This window comes from Lacerta agilis, chromosome 3 (assembly GCF_009819535.1).
Source record: "Lacerta agilis isolate rLacAgi1 chromosome 3, rLacAgi1.pri, whole genome shotgun sequence".
In the NCBI taxonomy this organism is placed as follows: Eukaryota; Metazoa; Chordata; class Lepidosauria; order Squamata; family Lacertidae; genus Lacerta; species Lacerta agilis.
This window is the reverse complement of record NC_046314.1, coordinates 19,639,643-19,662,070: the sequence shown is the minus strand read 5'-3', so window position 1 is coordinate 19,662,070 and position 22,428 is coordinate 19,639,643. Positions and strand designations below refer to the sequence as shown.

General features: G+C 41.8%; 1 protein-coding gene across 1 annotated transcript in view; it reads right to left on the bottom strand.

Moving 5' to 3' along the window:
* Nucleotides 1–5,523: 5,523 nt before the first annotated feature.
* KLHL29 (kelch like family member 29) overlaps nt 5,524–22,428 on the bottom strand; it is a 338,599-nt gene continuing 321,694 nt past the window's right edge. Inside the window, exons 12-13 of the mRNA XM_033142957.1 lie at nt 20,811–20,955; nt 5,524–6,958 (exon numbers count right to left, since the gene is read on the bottom strand). Of these exons, the coding sequence (XP_032998848.1) occupies nt 6,775–6,958; nt 20,811–20,955 (329 nt within the window). The 3' untranslated portion in view covers nt 5,524–6,774. The remainder of the gene's footprint in view (nt 6,959–20,810; nt 20,956–22,428) is intronic.

Genomic DNA, 22,428 nt, shown 5'->3' with positions numbered 1-22,428 from the left:
TATCCATGTTGTCAAGTTGTTTACTCTCTGTATTTTTGTTACTATTATTTTGCCACATAAAATTGGCAATAATCTGTACAAATCAATTCCTGTTCCTTGTTATGAATATTACCAATGAACTCCTGTGCAAAGGCCTTTTCCTAGGGCCAGGTGGAGGTTAAATTTCTGTGGGGGTAATGATGGAACTGCTCTAAGATGAACATGGCTGTGGAGTTAATTGTGTTTGCAAGCTTGAATTTCACCTGTGATTAATTTATGTTTTGTGTCCTTGGTATTGTTGCTTGATTTTTCTCATATGCCAATGTATTTATTATAGGGTTTTATTTTGGTTTTTGTTTTCTAATACCTTGTCTTACCATACTTTTTAAGTTGGAGGGTCATTTCTGGCTTCGTTTAATATTCCAAATGGCAGGTCTTGCAGCTGGTCGTCACTTCTCCCTCCCTTTTTTGTGTGTAAATTCACCTTAAGCTTGAATCTGGGCTTCTTCTATCTGCTTCTTTTCTGTATTGTACATTGGTTTACTTAGGCAGCGGGGGATGTATTGTTGTTTGCTTTCATTCATGTGCGTCAGCTTTTTGATTAAGTAAGCTTACTTCATCAGCTATGATAAATTTTGGATTCTCTATAAGTTGTATTCAGGATTGTGTTTCACTTGATTTTTTTTGCATCTTGACTTCATTCTGCATTAGTTAAGTAAATTATTTAATTTTTTTTGAACTTTTGGATATTTTGGACATTTTACTGTAATTTGTAATATAACTGCTGTGAAATACTTGAATAAAGATGACAAGTAAAAATTCTGAGTTTCTCTTTTGATACTCCTTGCATTTAATGAAATGCTAATCACAAGACTCTTCTCTTGTGATTAAACAGTTTAGGCAGCATTATTTATTATTGGAAAGATAATGGCCACTCTTACTTAACAAAAGAATGTGGAAAAATCCAGTTGGCTGAGATTCAGCATGTGACTTTAGGCATATTGAAGGGCTTGAATGCACTTAATGGGAATGTTATACTTTCTTCTTTTGAATTTCCATCTGCCCTTTGTTGCAGAGGTTTTCCATGTGTCACGGGGGCTCGCTTGCTGTTTGAAGTGTGTTGCTTGGGCTTGTGGAATTAGTCTTGCAGTTCTTTAGGTCTATGTTGTTATGTATTAACAGCTGTAGATAACTCCACGAACAAAAGACTGCTGGATGATTGCAGAAACTCCAGATGAAAATGTTGCCCTTTAGCATTCATCTCTGCCAAAGAAATCTTGTGCCACCTGTACAGCCAGAGTGCCTTGTTCTGAACTTGTTTCTGCTCTTAGGAGATTGTGGTACACATACAAAGTGAATATCATGACAACAGGGTACAACTTGGGTGTGTGGGGAAGAGGATGATGTATGCTAACTGGAGGAAGGACAGGATATAAATGTAGATGCTCCAAATATTGTATGAGAAACGCTTCTTTGTGTATGACTTACATTGGCATGTGGCCTCATAAAAGATGCACAAAGTTCAAATAATAGCGGCTTTACTATTCACGCATTGACTTTCCCCTCCTTACTTTATGGTTGAGCTGTGCAAATGTGACATTATAATGCCCATTAGTTGCACTAGACAGATTTCTAGCTATGTAGTTACTGAATTTATCCGAGTAACACCTGAACTTTACTGAGCAAGGATTTGAGTTCCCTGATCTGGAAGCATGTCAGAAAACTTACCGTTTCTGGAAAGTGGATGAGCTGGGCATGGACTTTTTTGGAGCTTTATGCGACTGCATTGCCTGGCTTCAAAACATATTTAGGGAGTTTACTTTCCACCATCAGTTGTGGCAGGGATGTTTGGAGGTGGTTTGACTCATACTTGCATGAGAAACTCACTTTACGGTGTAAAGTGTTGTGGAAGATTTGTGTGGCTGGAGGACTTTTCCCCTGGGATCAGCAAAGAGGGGACTTATCGCCATTTTCCCTTCCAAAAGATCAGTTTAAGCTCCCATCTTTAGGGCAATGGCAGTATGTACAGTTGCAGCTTTGCCAGGTTTCTATCTATGGCCTGGTAGCTTTGAATGCTTATGAAACTTTAGATTTGTTGCAGGCTCTGATAGCTTCTGTACAATTCCAGAAACCCCCTGAAGGAACAGGTACGACTCAGCCCAGGAGTCCTGCTGGATCCAGCTGGAGGCCCAGGTAACTTTAGCATCTATAAACACCTTTTACCAGTTGCAATTGGTGCAACTGCTGCAACCTGGATTGGTAACCTTGATCACATCAAGGCATTGATTAATGCAAGGTTGGATTATTGCAATGCACTTGTGGGGCCTCACTAGCGCTTAATCCAGAAGCAGCTGTTAGTGCAGGAACGAGCACTTCTGTTCAGATCAGCACTGGTTGCTCATTGGCTAGCAGGCCAAGTTCAAGGTGTTACTATTAATCTCTAAACCATGTAACCACTTGCAGCCAGTTTACCGTACCCCTGTCCATGCTTACTTTACTGCTCTGTTGCAGGTTCCTTCTGCACTTGTAAGTAACAAGACCACCATCTGTGTAAAAACATTTCATTTAGGCAAGCCCAAGTAGGGGCACTGGTGGCACTGTGGGTTAAACCACAGAGCCTAGGGCTTGCTGATCAGAAGGTTGGCAGTTTGAATCCCCGCGACGGGGTGAGCTCCCGTTGCTTGGTCCCAGCTCCTGCCAACCTAGCAGTTCGAAAGCACACCAAAGTGCAAGTAGATAAATAGGTACTGCTCCAGCGGGAAGGTAAAGGGCGTTTCCGTGCACTGCTCTGGTTCACCAGAAGCGGCTTAGTCAGGCTGGCCACATGACCCAGAAGCTGTACGCCGGCCTCCCTCGGCCAGTAACGTGAGATGAGCGCCACAACCCCAGAGTCGGACATGACTGGACCTAATGGTCAGGGGTCACTTTACCTTTACCTTACCAGACATGTAGAATTTACCTTTTCCCTGGCTTCTTAGCCACTTCTGATTTTAATAACCCTTTGACTGTTTTTAAATAACTTGATTTAAAAATCAATGATCGTAATGTTTTTCAGTTTTGAAAAATGCTCAGCTTTGTTATAATCAAGCATTATATAAAATTTGATAAATGTGTGCTTAGGAACAAAATCTGTTCTAGCTAAACTTGTCCAGTTGTGCTATACCAGCAAACCTCAGACCACTTTGCACAGTCATGTTAACAGTCTACTATGACAAATGTGATACAACATTCTGAGACTTCCTGCTTGATGACAGATGAGTTGTGCCAAACTGTGAAGAGGACAAAAAACCTTTTAAAGGGTTGTGCACTACTCCTCTAGTAAAGGAATGGCTGGTGTCAATAAAAGGTGAAAAGATGAGCCAATCTATGTTTAGAATTTCTAAAAGCTTTTAAGGAGATTGCTTTTGCATCTCTTAGCAGATATGTGCATATGATTCATTTATCTAGAGGCTTTCCTCCAATTTCCCAGAGGAAATCCAGAATAATTTGCACATACAAGCAAAACTAAAATGCCCTCTGCCTTGCTCATCTTACCAAGTAGTATTGACTTGTGCTGAATAAGACATCTTCTCCAGTGTTGATAAGGTTGGCAGCTCCTTCAACTCACCCTGGATTATTTCAGCAACTGAATTGAAAACAGAGTCACTTTCCTGGTGTTCCAATTGAGCCATGACACAAAACAAAAATGATTTAAATGACTGCAGGTTAAGATCTCAGAGTTTCACACTGTCTGGAGACTCATATTTTCCTTTAATGAAGAAACCAGACCTAATCATCTTACAAAATGTTCCACTGCTGAAAACAGCCTGCACAGCTAGAGAGCTTCTTGGGACCAGTTTATTGTACTTGGCTGGCCATTTGTTCGCCACCTAGCAATTTATAGCTAACCTACAAAGTTGAACTGAACAGGCAAGAAACCAAAAACCTGTTTTAAAGTTCGCAGAGCTGTGGGTTGCAATTACTCCTCTGAGATACTGAAAATGTTTCACCAAATGGTAGCAGTGGCTTCCAATTTTAGCATATTATTACAAAACAAGGTAGTACAAATCTGTGGGTTTAGAAATAAATATTTGTGGAATGTTGACAAAGCTTGCTAAGATTGTGGCAGAATATGTGTTCTAGAAGTTAAAGGAAAAGAATGCCAAAACAGCAGTTGTTTCAGCAGCTATAAAGGTTTTGTCATCCGTGCCTAGAAAGAAGCCTGATTAAGAACAACATAGAGTTGATCCAAGTGTTGTTGCTGGGTTTTTAAAACAAAAAAATAGTCCAATTAATGCTGAATCTAGATCTAGAAATAGATTTATTTTAACAAGAACTTAACAGTAAACATATATACAGTATAATTACAGAAAACCCTGTGTTTTTAGTATTCACAGAAATAGCCAGATTTGTTGCAGTGTGAGAAAAAGAAGAAATAAGAAATTTGGAGAAGTTGAAATGCTTAGCAAGGCTTACAAGCTATCACCTCCTTTGGAGGCAGACACACACCAATGCTAAAAATCAACCTGCCCCAGGCAGTGAGGAACTTGTGCGCCAATCTTTTAGGTTCACACTTGCACTATGGTTGACAAAAATACTTCACATGACTTTTCCCCCCTTCAGAGAATAAGACAAAAACTGCATAAATTTGAACACTGCAGTCCCATTTCAGAGAGCTTAGTCATCTTATAGATTTGCTGCCTAGGTGAGTATTTATTTTGAAATGTGGCAAGTTACGAATTTCATATTAACATCTGCATTGTATAAATTTATTCTTAACAAAATAATGCAATTGGCCAGCCAGCTTATTGTATGGTTATCCAAAACTTCCCAATTAAAAAACAAAACAAAAACCTTTTTGGTATCAAAATCAACTAGCCATTGGCTGCAGTTCCCTGGCTACTTTGTAAGTCAGAGTAAGGCTGTGATTCTAACCACACTTTACTGGAAAAGGCCCACTGTAACCGACGAGACTTGTTTCCAAGTTCAGGTGCAAAAGTGAGAGCAGCTGCCTCCGGGATGCTGCCACAAACAGCATCTCCCCCCCCCCCCCAATCCCTTGTCCTTTTAGGGTTCAGGCAATTGCTGCATTGTGCATTTCCCTGCCACTTCTAGCGCTGGTAATATAGCCCAGAGCAGGGAAATGTACAGAACGACACACTGTTGCATGGGAAGCATCCCAAGTGTTATCAAGAGGATGCTGGTCCAGCGACTTACTAGGTCACATCCCTTGGGAGTAAAATCTCGATGTCGCTGATTTCAATGGCAAATATTTGAATGAAGATAGGATTTCGCTCTGTGATTACAGTATGTGGCATGCCGCACTTCTGATGGAAGTTAGTTTTCTTTCTAATGGCCGTGATGAAGTTCGGTGAAAGAGCATAGACAGTTGTGCCCGTTCTGTTTCTTCCTGGCTGCTGCAAAGAAAATTGGCGCTGGCTCCATTACTCAGGGTTCTTCATAAGGTATGTTTACTGTTAGTATTGCAACCCTGTTGTCCCAGCTTTCTCCCATCTCACCTGCTCCGTTTTACAGTTTGATAAAGAAATGTCCACATCACAATGCTTCTCTGAATATACAATATTTTAATATACATATAAAAATATAGCCCTGCTGTGTATATACTTACAACTCTACAGAACCTTTTCCCCACACACCCTCTCTCTAAAGTAGGAAAGAACCTGATGCGTTTCCAATTATAGTTGTTAAACCTGTGCAGTGAGAAAGCTGCAGAAGCATTTATTCTAAGAAAAGCAGCCACTGAAAGCCTCTTGGGGAAAGAGAGGGTTTCTTTTAAGACTCCCACATATACTTGGGAAAGGGGAGGGGGCAGAGCGAGAGAGTTTGAAAAAATAGATAGGATCTTGATTCATCTGACAAAAATATAGACAGTGGCATATATCCTGGATAGTGGACTATCGTTCAGTGGCTATCTTAGACCCCCACTAAAAGGCATTGCCTTAAATAACTGGCTCAGGGAAACCCAACACAGAATATTCATTTTAAACTTTGAATAGATAAATAAAAGTTTAATAAAAGCTCCTAGATGCCTCTTGCTTTACAGAAATTTAGCTGTCATTTTGTTCATACAGTAGAAAAACAGTAGAAAGGGAGAAACAAGCCCTCCTCACGACCACACATTCACATTGGCATACAATTTCAGAAAACCTTTTCATTAAAAGGACATGGAATGCTAGTAGACAGACAGACAGACACACTTCTATCCTTTTATTAGCTCTGCTCTAAGGAGCCGTAATAAACATCTGCTCTGGTGGAAGACTGACCTCAATCTACGCAGTCTGTCACATAAGTTCTATCTCGGTCATTGGTATTGAAAAGCATATGTTGGTTTAAAAAGAAAAATGTAGCAATCAAAGTGGTAAGGACACTTTGACCTTCCTTTCACATAGCCCGATGCTTAAAGTGTAATAGCAAAACCTAATCAGTTGTTTTAAGAACCGAGCTTGCTCTCTAGGAGTGTTAACGCCGACTCTTCCTTTCCCCCTAGTTAAACAACGTATGGGAAATGCTATTATTGCACCTGGGTAGACCAAAACTCTGTCTGTAACAAGTGCCACTACGACATCTAGTGGCACACTTGTGTTAAGTCACACTATCGTACATAGCATGGAGCTGTCCGCTCCTTCACCAAAAGGTGAGGATGAATTTCTACATTCAATGTAGAGATTATTCCCAATTTTAGACAGGTTGTTTGCCGGTTATTCATTTCCTTGATTTTTCTCTGTAGGACAGTTTCTTTTTCTTGCCTACTTTCAGCAGGCGACAGCCTGTTTGAAATCCTTGTCTTCATGGCCATCAACCACTCTGAATGTACTTTTTAATTACTACGCAGCCATGTCGGAAGACAGGGCATGGCATATTGGGCAGAAGCGTCCATGTGTTTGTTTTGGGGTCATAGGCTTCCATATTTCCCAGAGCAGGGCCTTCGCTGCTGACAATTCCACCCGTGGTATAAATTTTTCCATCAAGAACCACCGCACTGGGCAGAGAGAAAAAGAGAGACATGAAGTAAGTCATATTTCACTAAAGCACTTCTTGAGCTCATTAGTCCAGCCTGCTGTTTGGAAGAAATGTTTACACAGCTTAATTATTTTACCCAAACCCTTCTGTGCAGAAAGGCTCTCTTACGTTCAAATATGGGGACAGCAACTGGTTTTGAGGACTCCCACTAGGGGAATAAATAGGGCATCCAATGTTTATGTGACTAAGGACTGCGTCACACTTAATGTCACCAAACTGAAAAGCAAGGATTGCCTTCTCTGCGTGCTGCTGGCAACCAAAGTTCCAATGGGGATGGCTAGTGGAGGGCCAAATTTGCTCCTTGCTTCTGCTGGGGAAGTTGTTGAATACTTCTAAATAATAAAATATGTGGCTTTCAAATGTGTCGCACAAGAACACAAGTCTTGTGTGAGGTACATGAGCACAGGATTACAGTGCATCTCCAAAGCATGAAGAATATACACAGGGAGCATGAGTTGGACCACACACACACACATCCCACACACTTGCAGCATCACCTTGCAACCACATGCCAAATACAAGCAGCGGAGGGCTCAAAATCAGCATAATTTTTGGGTGTGTGTGTGTCCAAGAATTTAGCAGATTGGATCTGTGCAGAAGCCCCCTATTTCAATGTTAATTCAAAGTGTGTGAGTGTAATTGGCCCTGAGTTGGGGAAAGGCAAACAAAATGACCCAGCTTCCTACCATGTATAATACTTTACAACAGAGTTTTCAAAACTTTTCATGTTGGTGACACACTTTTTAGACACGCCTCATTTTGTGACACAGTAATTCAGTTTCCTAGCAAACCGGAGGTTAAACTAACCCCTTTCCAGCCTCGGTGGGGGGGGGGGGAAGCGTTTGTGCGACATGCCTACACACTGCAGCTGACACATTGATGTGTCGTGACACGCAATTTGGAAAGCTCTGCTTTACAAAATGTGGAGATACTTGTGAGCATGTGCATTAATGATGAAGATGAGAAAAAGGACTCTCAAAGGGAGAGAGAATAAACTGAGAGGAGTGCTGAGTCATTTAAACTGGTGTCCTAAAAAATAGAAATGGTGAAGTAAATGACGCAATAGGTTGTTAAACTATTTGGGGAAAGTTTGACTGAAACACTGTATTAGTATGAATAGGCAAGGGAGGCATCCCATTGCTGCAAGATTTCAGTGGAATCCATTGAGTGACAGTAAATTTGTGTACTTCATGAAGGAAGTGGGAAGTTGTTTTTGGGGAGAAGAAGTCAGAATAAACAAGCTAGTTACTGACAACTTGTCCCAAAGACTACAGAGGTGATTGGGGACAACAGTTGCTTATTTATGTCTTTGCCTCTCTCACCATGCTTCCACTACACATTTGTGTTTGGAAATTAGCATCCTTCCTTCACATTTGTAAACTATTCATTAAGCGTAAGGCGGTCAGTCTGCTTTCTGAAGAGGCTGTCCCTCATCAGGTGGAAAGCACACACATGAATGCCCTGTAGGCTGCTTGGTGATTATCTCCTCCTAATAGGATGAGCAGACGAAATAATTTTAACTGCTCACAGATTGGGCTGGCTGGGCTAATAAAATCCAGGAGACTGAGCACAACCTTATTTTAAGCACAGTCACCTCTTGGAAAACAGAAATATCTATATGCCAGGGGGTGGCAAACCTGTTGCTTGACTACAACTCCCATCATCCCTGAGCATTGGGCAGAGAAAGAATTGGACCATGATGGGTGGGGGCTAAGACATGCCCTGGCACAGCCACACGAGTCCTTTCTTCAGCAGATTCATGTAAACCATGGGTAGACAAACTAAGGCCCGGGGGCCAGATCCTGCCCAATCGCCTTCAAAATCCAGCCCGCAGACAGTCCGGAAATCAGCGTGTTTTTACATGAGTAGAATGTGTCCTTTTATTTAAAATGCATCTCTGGGTTATTTGTGGGGCATAGGAATTCGTTCATTATTTTTTCCAAAATATAGTCTGGCCCTCCACAAGGTCTGGGGGACAGTGGACCGGCCCCCTGCTGAAAAAGTTTGCTGACCCCTGAGTAAACTGTCCTTTCAGTGTTACTGTTTAGTCCAATAGTTGGCTTCTAGGATTTAAGTGAGGAAGGAGTGACTGCAGAAAGCTGGTATCCAGTTAGAAAACAAGGCCTAGACGAAAGAATTGAAGCTTCTTCACCAGAAGTTGTCAGACTATGCAACTCCCATATATTCCTTGACTATTGGCCATGCTGGAAGGGATTAATGGGAACTAGAGTTCAACATATAGAGAACCACAGGTTGCCAAGCCCTGCTTTACATGCTGATATATAATGAAGTGGAGGAGGAGGAGGGGAGAAAGTACCAGTTATTTCCCTCTAGAAAGATGCAACTTCAACACTCCCTCCATTAAAGCAACAACACTTTGGTCCCTTGCAAAGGCAATATTGATGGCTGCCATGTGAAGACAGTAACTAGAAAAATCAGGATCCAAGAAGGGTTAAAAAATAATAATATTGCTTTACACCCAGAAGACAAGGTCCCAAGCAGTGGGGGATACTAAGGCAGTGAGGGAAATTGTAACATTGCTGAAGTGATGTTTGGGAGTTTGCCTTTTTAGAAAGAGATGGAAAGCACTTCCCACCCAACAGTGAAAAAAATAATACAAATTTTGACAATTCTTCAGGAAAGGGGGCCAGATGACAAGTTCTGAAGGTGTCTCAATCTCTCTCTTTTCCAGAGGCAAAACTGATTTATTCTTCATTTCCACCCTTCCCCCTAGCCTAGCAAAGATTGCTTCAATAAAAATAGCACACAAAATATGAATACATGCCAAATGGACAGTCTGGAAGATTCCCATCTACTTGATCTTTCTCAGCCTCCTTGGGTATCAAATATCTTCTGCAAGCTCTAAGTGGCCCAGCAACATAGCAGGAAAGAACAAATGGGCCTCACAAATCAAAGAGGCCCCGTAACAGGAGCCCCAACTGTGTGCCTCTTGACTTCACTATAAAAAGAAGCTTTCTTAGCAACAAGCAACTTGATGGGGTTTTTATCACGGCCCACAAGGATGAATTTTAAGGACGATACAGTGCTTAGAAATGTGAGCCCCCAATGGAGATCCCAGCAGCCATGAACGTAGCAGGCAACTAGCTACCATCAGGTTTCCACCTATATTATGTGGACAATAAAACTGCCCCACCTCACAGTGCTGTTGTAAGAATTACAGAAATAATGGCCAGAAAGCGCTTCACAATTGCTGCTCCAAATGAGTCAGCCATTGTCCCCCCCAAGGGATTGGAAGTGAGCAAGCATTACCTGGAGTGAGTAGGGGTTCGTCTCCGCCAGCTCACTTGCAGTGTTCCATCAGAATTATGGGCACCAGCCTATGCCTACCCAGTGTGAATGGGGTGATAAGACTGCTGCCTGGGGTGAGAGTTGCCTGGCAAGGCTGGATGTATCATTAGGTGAAATCAAAATTTGCCTCGCTGCAGCTAGCGCCACCCTAGACAGCATTAACCAGCATGGATACGTTCTGTTGCTACTTGTAATGTTCTCAAAGAAAAAGGAAATAACATCGGAGGCGCATGTTATAGTGGGGAAAAGATATATGCACCAAGTATGTATCAGAGGATCGCCAAAGCATGTGCCATCGGGACACAACATCATCAAAGCTAGAAGTCGGGTCATTCCTTATTCAGGTCTAGAAATTCCCCACATTACTTTCTCACGTATGCACTTTTAGGGTGGGGCAACTGGTTCTAAATTTGGTTCCTGTGTTTTGTTTTTGCAGGGTTGGTGATGGTTAAAATGTTTAGTTGAGGTTGGTGGTTAAAAAATGAACTGTTTATTATTATTATTATTATTATTTTCTATTTATTTATTTATTGATTTGTTTGCTGCTCGTATAAGATATTTTGCATTTTAATGTCTGATGCTTTGTTGTATATATGTTGTAAGTCGCCCAGAGTAGATGGGGAAACCCAGCAATATGGTTGGGATATGAATTTTATTATTATTAGTCAGTGAACTGAGCTTTCTGCTTTAGAACCCAGTGCCAATTCCCGCAAGGGAGTTATTGTCTGGACACAAAAGTGCTCTAAATCTATTGATTTGATTAAGCAGGAGCTATTCAAATCTAGGAACACTGTTCAAAAAGGAGAAAGCAGTGGTTTATAAAATGTACTCCTTTAGAGAAAGACAGATCTACAAGTTTAATGCCTGTCTCATGGTGGAAATTATGTTTAAATTAAAGCAAGTGCGAAGATGTAATGTCCTCTACCTTTCTGTTTTATTTGGGGGCATGGTGATTGTGGTATTTTGGAAATCTGAACAGTGCAAAGAATCTGGCATCCACAGGCAGAGGCTGAAGCAGAACTTAAAATTCCCTTGTTCTGAAATGCCATCAATGAAATGTAAGAACTTGGAAATGCGGTCTACGGTTTTGACAATGTAAAGGCCATGTCTGAGGAGAATATCACTACTCTTTCTTCAAAAAATACAAATATTTTATGCATACTGTTCATAATGCTAAATAAGGGTGTGGTGGTTGTTCTTTGTGCGGTTTTTGATCAGCTGCATTTGTCAACATTGGCAATTCTCAAAATTGTCTACAGCACCCTTCCCCAGCCTGGTGCCCATTTGATGTCACTGACTCCCAATCCCATCCGTATTGCTAATGGTCAGGGGTGGTAGTGGTCATAGTCCACATCTGGGCAACATTTGGAGGGCACCAGGTTGACTACCCACCGCACTCTACAGTAATGCAGAATAGCTTTAGATCAGGGTCCAGCAAACTTTTTCAGCAGGGGGCTGGTCCACTGTCCCTCAGACCTTGTGAGGGGCTGGACTAAATTTTGAAAAAAATAATGAACGAATTCCTATGCCCCACAAATAACCCAGAGATGCATTTTAAATAAAAGGATACATTCTACTCATGTAAAAACACACTGATTCCCGGACTGTCTGTGGCCCAGATTTAGAAGGTGATTGGGCCAGATCTGGCCCCGGGGCCTTAGTTTGCCTACCCATGCTTTAGATCACATAATAGCGGGAAGTGCAAAAGTCCTGAGAGATGTTTTGCATCTGAAGTTCAATTTGAAAGCTACGCATCCATTAATTATCAGCCTTCCATGATCTTGCTTCACATTTCTGCTGTTTCAAATCCAGGTGAGTTCCCAACAGACATTAATGTCGTTTCAACAAAGAACACTGCACGATATGCATTGAACAATGGACTACACACATGGCAGTGGCAGAGGAAGCAAAAATATGGGAACTTAACTGGGCAGGCTATAAATTACTGAGTGACAGTTCTGCTTGGGTACTGGCTTTCAAGAGGATTCTTGCAAGGTCTTTCATTAGTGACCACTGAAAGCTACTGTTTTTAGACCATATGTGATAAAACTAGCACTTCCACTGCAGAATGCTCATCAGCATCTGGTGAGGTGTTTTTCCTTGATGCTGAATCATCAGTATCCTGTTCACCTGGATCATCTGCGGCTGGTTATGTCTCTGGGGACTTCCTTGCACTGACACCAAACATTCTTTACAGCCAAACCTCCTTTTAGAAGCTTACTGCTGAGAACTTTTGCGTAAACATTAATCCTTGTCTAGATACAACATTTAAATGAGGAAATATCTTCTCTAGCTGTCCTTGAGGCTATAAAAGAATGTTTAAATGACTAAATTAGCTTGCTCGCGTGCACCATATTCTTCCTAATTCTCGCAACTAGTTTTAGTAACTGAAAACGGGCACGATGCCACACACACTAATTTATCTGGAGCTCCTCCAAAGAGCTGTTAAAAAGCAAGCCAGAGATTTCCTTTTAAAACTTTCCTTTTAGTGTATTTACAAGAAAAAGCCACCCACAAATATCCCTGTGAACTCTGACCACCCAGGAAGAGGAAATTCAAGCTTCAAAATTTCTGAATTCTCTCTTATCTTTTCATTTCAATTCTATGCCACCACCCTCTTCTGTGTTGTAAAAATTCTGTAACACCACCATCTTTCTGTGTTGAAAGGCAAGGAAACCCTGTAGCTATTGCCTAGTAGTCTCCTTCAAGATGTGAATGCTGCAAGGCACTCCCCACCTTCCTGTTTGCAACCCTTTCGTGCCCACTTGTATTTAATATTTTGCACTAATGCATGGAGGGTAAGGCACCCATGATCTATCTCTAAAGCAATGTTCACATTAGCGTGATAACAGACGTAGAGGGTAACCCATTTATGCATTTTGCTGTGCTGTTGTGCCAGTGTTTTCCCCTCATTTATGCTGTAGTACCCACTAATACAGATATGGCAAATCATTTAACCCTCAGTTGCTCTACAACAGCCGCGACTCCAGCAAAGCCTTTCCTAAGCCGCATTCTCTATCGTCCCATCCCCACCCAAATTGCCGCCACCCCCCTTTTCAGTTCCTGTCTTGTCTCAGTCTTACCCTATACCCTGGTCTTGCCCACATAATGCAAGCCATCTGGGAAGAGATTGCATCTGTGTGATACACATATCAATGTTAAACAGTGTTTGCTGTGGTGACAGAGGTGTGTCAACTCGGAAGTGTGCCTGGTTCTCTATCTTTGCCACATAGTTCATTTGTGTTTGAGGTCACCGCAGTACATCCGAGGATGGTGGCAATTGACAGTGTCTACCGACACTTCACCACCACCATTATATACTGCAGGAGCCGGCAACCTGTGGCCCTCTTGGACATGCTGCCTGGGGCAGAAGGGAGTTGGAGTCCAGCAATAGCTAAGGGTTGGGAATGATGGGAGTTGGAGTCCAATAGCATCTACAGAACAATAGGTTCCCCACCCTTGTTCTATTGCAATCCCAATGGTGGTGATGTTGCAGCAGTCATTGGACCTCAATGCCATCTACTCACTGACTGGCAGAGCAGCTCATGAGAGTAGCATGCTAAATTGGCTATTCAAAACAAAAACTACACAAATTTGGGTAGGCTGCATGACTGCTGCATTTTAGAATACCAGATGGATGGCATAGCTTCCTTTTTTAAAATCCCACTTTCACATGTCATTTTTGAGTGGTTTTAATTGTATACCACTTTGAGATTTTGGGGAAAGAGGTATTTAAAACGGAATCAATTAAGTGAAATGGTGTATGTCTTAGGTGCCCTTGCCTTTGTATTAACTAGGAGTGCTGACTCGATCTCTCTGGGGATCTGGCTGCAGCCTACAGCCATTTTCGTTAGTATTTATAAAAGTGACTAAAATACATTTAACTATTAACAAATTACAAAACCACGAAACGAGCAGAGGGAAAATCTTTGTGCTAGGTGGAAGATATTAAGAGCAGCAGAAACGTTAAAGTACATGATAATTAATGTAGATGAATCAAAGGAGTCAGGCAGAACTTAAAAGGAATAATGTTGGTGAATAACGTTCATCACACTTGCACACCTTTCATCCACCCCCAAAACATACCTGCAAATGCTCCCTGCTCATTCTCTCTCATTTACCCACAAGGGACCAGGATTATAGATGCAAAGGTGACCTATTTTTCCACTGAGAGCCAGTGTGGTGTAGTGGTTAGAGTGTCAGACTAGGACTTGGGAGACCAGGGTTTGAATCCTCACTCTGCCATTAAGCTTGCTGGGTGACCTTGGGCCAAGCCAGTAACTCCCAGCCTAACCAACCACACAGAGTGGTTATGGGGATTAAATGAAGAGGGGGAAGAACCATGTATGAGCTCCTTGGAGGAAAAGGTGAGATATAAATGCATTAAATTAAGCATCAATTTTCTAGTTCACCTTTGTGTAAAAAGAACACAGAATGCGTTTTCTGTGCATAGTCATCGCCTGGTTTGTTTAGAATTCAGACAGCATGCAAACAGACCTGGGTAGCAAGAGATTGCTCACAGGGCGTCGTCAGCAGCCATGCACTAGCGTGAACAATGCTCCCAGGGAAGATAATTTAGAACCAGCAATTCCCAGCTGAAGGTACCTTTCCCCCCCTCTGACAGCTAGCCTGGCAGATTTGTCATCCGGTCCTTCCAAATGGAACTCCTTAATAAAAAAACTGAGGTTCAGGCTATACCACACAGTAACAACAGTGTGTGTATGTGAGATTTTTATTTCCTTTTTTTTTTTAAAGGTTTGTTTCTGAACAGCAAAGCACGGTGAGTGCTCTGCTTCACTAATAGGAGCTGCTAGCCCCCACCGTGGGCTGCTGATCTCCAGCTAACTCATTTCCTTATTATTACAAAATCAGGATAAGCTGGAGGCATTGCAAAAGGTAAGAGTAGATGGCTTGTTGAGAGAGAGTGTGTAATCCCCATATGAATTGTGTTAGGAAACACCAGTTCTTAACCGGGTGTTGCTCAAGAGTAGCGTCGTCATATGTCCTCTTTTTCATGGGTATGTAAAATGAGAGTCCTAGCGATCCATAGTTGGAAGTTGGCAAATGTGTCCTCTTTTTTGTTCTTCAAAATACAGCAACCCTACCAAGAGCCCACAAATTATTCTTCACTCTTCCCCCCCCCCTTTATTCCATTTACACCTGAACTTTTTTCTTCATGGAGCTGAAGGTGCCACACTTGGTTCTTGCTCTCCTCATTTTATCTCCGCAACAACCCTGTGAAGCAGGTTAGGCTGAGAGGCAGTGACTGGCCGAAGGTTTTTAATCTTGGCATTTAGGTAGTGGGATCTACATTAATGGGTTTCAGCTCAGCCTGTTTTAATTCAGGTTCATATAACATTGCCGCTCGGCCCCCTGCTGTAGGAAGAGGCGACCCTTTGCAGCCTCCATGTAGTTGAGGCCAGAGCATTGATGCTCCCCATTTCCGTGCATCCTGGGAAAATATCATCCTTGGGATTTTAAGATAGTGCTTTGGCCTTCCAGATGTTGAACTACGGTTGCCACCATCCCGAGCCTTTGGCCATGCTTGTAATTCAGTAATTAACATGACTGGGAGTGGCTGCTGAGACCACATTGCAACGGTCCCGAAAGACCTACACTGGCTCCCAGTACGTTTCCAAGCACAATTCAAAGTGTTGGTGCTGACCTTTAAAGCCCTAAATGGCCTCAGCCCAGGATACCTGAAGGAGCATCTCCACCACCATTGTTCAGCCCAGACACTGACGTTCAGCTCCAAGGGCATTCTGGCAGTTCCCTCATTGCGAGAAGTGAAGTTACAGGAAACCAGGCACAGGGCCTTCTTGGTAGGGGCGCCTGCTATGTGGAATGCCCTCCCATCAGATGTCAAGGAAATAAACAAGTATCTGACTTTTAGAAGACATTTGAAGGCAGTCCCGCTTAGGTTTTTAATGTTTGATGTTTTATCGCTTTGTTATTATTAATAATCTGTTGGGAGCCACCCAGAGTGGCTGGGGTAATAATAATAATAACATCTGAAGAAGCAAAGGTCCCCAACACATGTTTTAAGAGGAAACAGTGTACTGCCTCCAGTCCTTGGGTCCAGTTATGCTGCTTCTATTTTGGAAGTCCACTCCTAATTCTACATAACTTTGTCTTAACATTGTCATTTTTAAAAAAAATCCCTGTTATTATTATCTGTTGAAAGTCCATTACATCATTATTGTAGTTGAGCAGAGGTAACTGCTGTGTGAGAAAGGGCAGCAAAAATGTAAACAATGCTAACTGCTGCAAACATTTCAATGGACATTTAAGTATTGTGCACATGTTTTTACTGGAAGGGTAGAATTTGTTTACTCCTTCCATTCCGAACATACAAATAGGGTTGTTTCAAACTGCTGCAGTTTTGTCAGTGTGGAGGAAAAAATATGACTCTCAAACGTTGGATAAAGTCTGCCGTTAGTGGCCAGATCCCAGTCTATCAAGTGATCTTGGCCAAAGAACTGTAGTATTAAAAGCCTTTTACATGAAAGTAATTTTAATGTGGTTAAAGAACATTTTTTTAAAAAAATAAAAAAGATCCCACATAATTAATGCAATGAATTACCAAGGGAAGTTACGTCAGTTGTACTTCACTGTTTGCCTCTGGTTTACAATCTTGAGAGAGAAAATATAATTAACTACTGCCTGGACACAGTGGGGTTCTCCTACATTCAATTTCACTCTTGTTAACACAGAGGAACAATGAAAATCTGTAATTAGCACAGAAGCAGCAGGAACAGAGTAGCTTTGGCTGAGATTTGGCCTGTAATTTATTTATTTTTTAAATGTAATGTAATGTTCGCTCCAGGACAAGATTCTCTTGGCAACCAAGAGAGGGCACTCTTTAAATAAAAAAAGGAGATTCAAATATATAAATTCTGTTTGTGATGTATGGCTAAATACTAGCTTTTCTGCCCATTCTACCACCATTGCTGCTGCTGCTGCTACTACTACTAATAGAAGACTTTTGCTTAACTCATTGACTAAGTATTGCAGGTATGATGAATACCCTCCAACATTTCTCTGATGAAAGTAGGGACACCCTATTCAATAATAATAGCAATATTTTTATTATTTATACCCCACCCATCTCATTGGGTCGCCCCAGCCACTCTGTGGCGTTTCCCAACATATATAAAAACATTAAAAAATAAACACTGAAAAACTTCCTTATACAGGGCTGCCTTCAGATATCTTCTAAAGTTACTTATAGTTACTAATCTCCTTGGTTCAGGGGTCACATAACACCATAGGCCTACTCTCCATCATTTCTCTGGTGAAAATAGCGACATCCTGAGGAAAAGCGGGACATTCTGGGATCAAATCAGAAACCAGGATGGCTTCTGTAAATCTGGGACTGCTCCTGGGAAATAGGGACACTTTCCAACTTTAGCCTCAGTTCCAGACTTTTTCCTTACAGTATATCTCAACTCAGAAAACTTTTGTATGCCATGCTTGCTCTCAGGTCTCATTCAGGCCTAATGCGACACCACATCTTAGTGTTACGAGAATGCACTACACATTAGGCTTGTGCACTCCCAGCTCCCTTTCCTCCCTCTCCTGTACTTGAGGGGAGGAAATCTGAAGCTTCCAGTCAGAGTTCAGAACAAAACACAACCACCCATTTCAGCTGAATAGGGGAAACTGTGGTTTGTACGATTCATAGTTCATTAACGAGCCTAGGTATCAAACCAGTGTTACTCCTGGATTTAGCCGAAGCAGGAAACTTCCAGCTGTCACAGAAAGCTTTACATTTTGTTCCCTCATATGTGAAGGTTTTGTGGTGTGTGAGAGGCTGAGGCTTGCTATGGAATGTGGCTGTGATGCCAAAACAAACAAACCATGGTTTAGCATTCCATCAGAATGTGGCTTCGGATTTTCCATCATTTCTCCTATACTGGTTAGAACACTTTACTCAGCAGAAAGCTAAACAAGGTAAAGGGACCCCTGAGCGTTAGGTCCAGTCGCAGATGACTCTGGGGTTGCGGCGCTCATCTCACTCTATAGGCCGAGGGAGCTGGCGTTTGTCTGCAGACAGCTTCCAGGTCATGTGGCCAGCATGACAAAGCCGCTTCTGGCAAACCAGAGCAGTGCATGGAAACGCCGTTTACCTTCCCGCCGGAGCAGTACCTAGTTTATCTCCTTGCACTTTGATGTGCTTTTGAACTGCTAGGTTGGCAGGAGCAGGGACCGAGCAATGGGAGCTCACCCTGTCGCGGGGATTTGAACTGCCGACCTTCTGATCGACAAACCCTAGGCTCTGTAGTTTAACCCACAGCGCCATCACTTTACTCAGCAGAAAGCTACCTACATGGAAATCACTATATACAGGTTTTACACCATTTCCTATACTTATAGCATTTCCATATGGCAAAAAGTGCCAAATAATTTTGTCAAAGGTGATGCACTGTAAAAAATAAATGGCAGATTTTGTATATCTTGACCACTGCAAGGGTTCTCTATTCTAAAAGCTTATAAGCCAACTTAAAATATATAATTTTTAAAAGTCTGAGAATTATCAAATAAGGGACACTAAAAATGGAGAACATTATAATGAAAAATGGAATTGGGAATAACAGGTGTTGGCACTGGACCATTTATTCTTGTAAAAAGTGATCATTTTGTGTGAAAGCTCTATAATCAAGTTTTCTGGTTTTAATACTAAAACTGAGTATTTATAAAAATTAATAATCAAATAGTGTTATAAGCATGTCTAATTTTATGCATATGCACTTTATGATAAATAAAATTGTTATAACCTCATTCCAAAGACTTAACACACATGTATTGTGGATTTTGTGAATTAAAGCTCACTTTACCAGATTAATGAAATGTCTACACATAGGTTAAAAGGGGAAAAAAGTTCAATACAGTTGGAACAAAAGGCAAATAATAATAATTGCAATTTGTAACAAAGCAGAGATTGCCTATGCCTGCCAGATGGGAAATTAATCCTAAATGGGAATCAGCTTTGAGCTGTCCAGAGAACAAACTGGCTCTTCCCCTGCCATTGTACAACAGGGATGCCAGATTTCATCTTTCTCTAACATGCTGTGACATAAACAGCAATCCATGAGATCAGTGATGTGCTTGTATTAAAGTTGCATTCACAGCTTTGGTACAAGTGTTAAGCATAGGACAAAATGTTAACACTTTCTTCTGTCTTGCTCACATTTAATGTGAGATTCTACAAGGTCCATGAAAAAAGTGTGTTTTGTCCTCGGTCCCAAACACAAACCTGCCATCACAAATAATTGCAGAACACACACTACTGGAACTTTGTTCATCTGAATTTCATGTTAATCTTTAAGCAGCATTTCCCCTCTGATTTTCTAAACATTCTAGATGTCTTCCAGGGCATTTTGGTGCATAACATGGGTAAGGAAGATAAGCTCGTGACTTATATGTAACTCACAAAGCTTCCAGTTACAGGTAGGTAGCCGTGTTGGTCTACCATAGTCAAAACATAATAAATAATAATTTTTTTCCCCTTCCAGTAGCACCTTAGAGACCAACTAAGTTTGTTCTTGGTATGAGCTTTCATAGTCCTGCTCTGCTTCCAGATGGTGGTTCACCTGCAGTCATTTTGGTTAACCACTATAGAGTGATTTTTATAAGAAGCAACACTTGGTTAATGTGTGTCGATCTTATGCTAACCCCTATAACGTGGGTATCACTAGCCTTGTTTCAGATTTGAACAAAACACATGCACACCCAAGTCTGGCTTCCAGACCATTCCAGTTCTTAAGTATACAGTACAGCGGTACCTTGGTTTAAGTACAGCTTGGTTTATGAACAACTTGGATTAAGAACGCTGCAAACCCGGAAGTAGGTGTTTTGGTTTGTGAATTTTGTTTTGGAATAATAATAAGAAGAGTTTGGATTTGATATCCCGCTTTTCACTACCCAAAGGAGTCTCCAAGCGGCTCACATTCTCCTTTCCCTCCTCCCCCACAACAAACACTCTGTGAGGTGAGTGGGGCTGAGAGACTTCAGAGAAGTGTGACTAGCCCAAGGTCACCCAGCTGCTGCATGTGGAGGAGTGGAGACGCGAACCCGGTTCCCCAGATAACGAGTCTACCGCTCCACTACACCACACATGCTCCGCTTCCTGTTGAGTGTAAATTGAGTCCCCTGCTACTATGGGAAAGCACGCCTTCGTTTAAGAACGCTTTGGTTTAAGAAAGGACTTCCGGAACGGATTAAGTTCGTAAACCAAGGTACCACTGTACATAACAGGGCCTGTCAGTCTCACACCAGAGAGATCTTGATGTTTAGATACCAAGGGAAAGTATTTAGAGTGATGCACAGCCAAGTAATATTTATATTAGTGTAGCCCAGAGAACACTAAAAGTCTTAAACACACATGCACTTCCATTCCCACTTCAACGTAATAATTTCCTCCAGGAGAAAAAACAACAACAACAACATATTGAGGTGCTGGTAATTCAATTGTTTGTTTGTGTGTGTGTGTGTGTTCTCACCTGCAGAACTGCCTGGAGTGGTTCATGTTGGGGCCTGCTTTGATATTGCCTTTTTCTGGGTCATAGATGGTGGTCGCTCGTGCATAAGCTCCTCCAAGAATAAAGATGAAACCATTGAGAGTGACTGCAGGAGCATATTTGTTATCTGTCAACGGAAAGCAACACGGAGATCAGTTTACAAGCTTGGCGCTAGAATCACTTTTTTATTTATAAATTCCCCTTATTTATAGATAAGTCACGTTTCTTGAAACCTCCAAGGCCAGAGAAAGAAAAATGAGGAAGTGCGGTATTTTTGTTGCCATTGTTGCTGTTTTTGTTCTTCAATCCTAAACTTCTCAAAGGCACTTTTAAAAGTTGATTGGTCCTCCCCATTCCTAGCACATACCAGCCTGTAATCCAGGATCCCTTTCCCCTTCCCATCTGAAGTTATATATTCTTGTCTTCAACATATTCCACACCTAAGTCTGGTCCTCTGAAAGCACTTCTTTGCAGCTTAAACGAGCATGTCAAATTGTTTCAAAATTGCAGCACATTTCAATACAACATTATTAATTCCCAAGCAGCAGATTCATACAGAAGTCTTCTTTGGTTGAAAATAGTGTTTATTTTGGATATTCCATCCTTTGCCTATATCTGCTTTCTCATCCCATCCAAGGCACAATTTTTAACCTCTATTTTTCCCCCCCACACCCTGAGAGCGCAGCAGACAAGAACAGCCAGCCAGAGCAGCTGTGCTGGCAATAGCTAATGGGAGATGCAGTTTGAAACATCTGGAGGACATCAGTTTGGTGAAAGCTGGGCTAAGACATCTTTGGTTGATCAACTGATGCTAGGACTGCTCATGTATTCGTCTGTGTCAAAGTGAATGCATGGATGGGGGAGCAGGACCGATGTACAAGCACAAGTTCTGCTTACAGGTTCACCTGAAGTAGGGATTTTCATGTGTGCATCCTTCTAAAAGTGAGCATGTGGAGGAGGCAGCTGGTGTTGCTCACCAGCCTCCACTCATTGACCTCCATCGATTCATCATTCTTGATGGATGCATGCCTTAAAAGCTCAATGTCTGACCACACTTGAAACTTCCATCTGGAAGGGTTTGAGAAGTCCGTAATGAATATGTTTCTGATAAGGTTTCTTTCTAGGGGTGCTGCAGTTTAATGCCAATAAATCACCACCAGAATTTCTAAGAGGTATCTAAGTCAGGAACACTAAATTATTTCTTAATCCAAACAATCTGCCTTTATAGCATATGCACCAGAACAGTAAACGAACACAGAGAGCTTTCCAAGCTCTTTCTCTAGTGACTTATTCATTTAACGTGAAGACACATGTACACACTGGAAACTGGCTCCCCCCTGCTTGCAATGCAGCAAGGTGAGAGCAGAATGCATTTCCATGGATTCACATTGTTTTTTTATGCCCCTCAGATAGCTTTATGTCCAGTTATCCTTTCTATATAAATTATGGTAGGGCTCAGTATACACTAAAGCGGTCTTCCCCAACCTGGTACCTTCCAGATGTTTTGAAGTACAATTCCCATCCATCTAAGGCAGCATGGTCAGCAGTCGAGCAGTGTAGCCCAACAACATGCGGTTGATTGATTATATTTATATGCCAC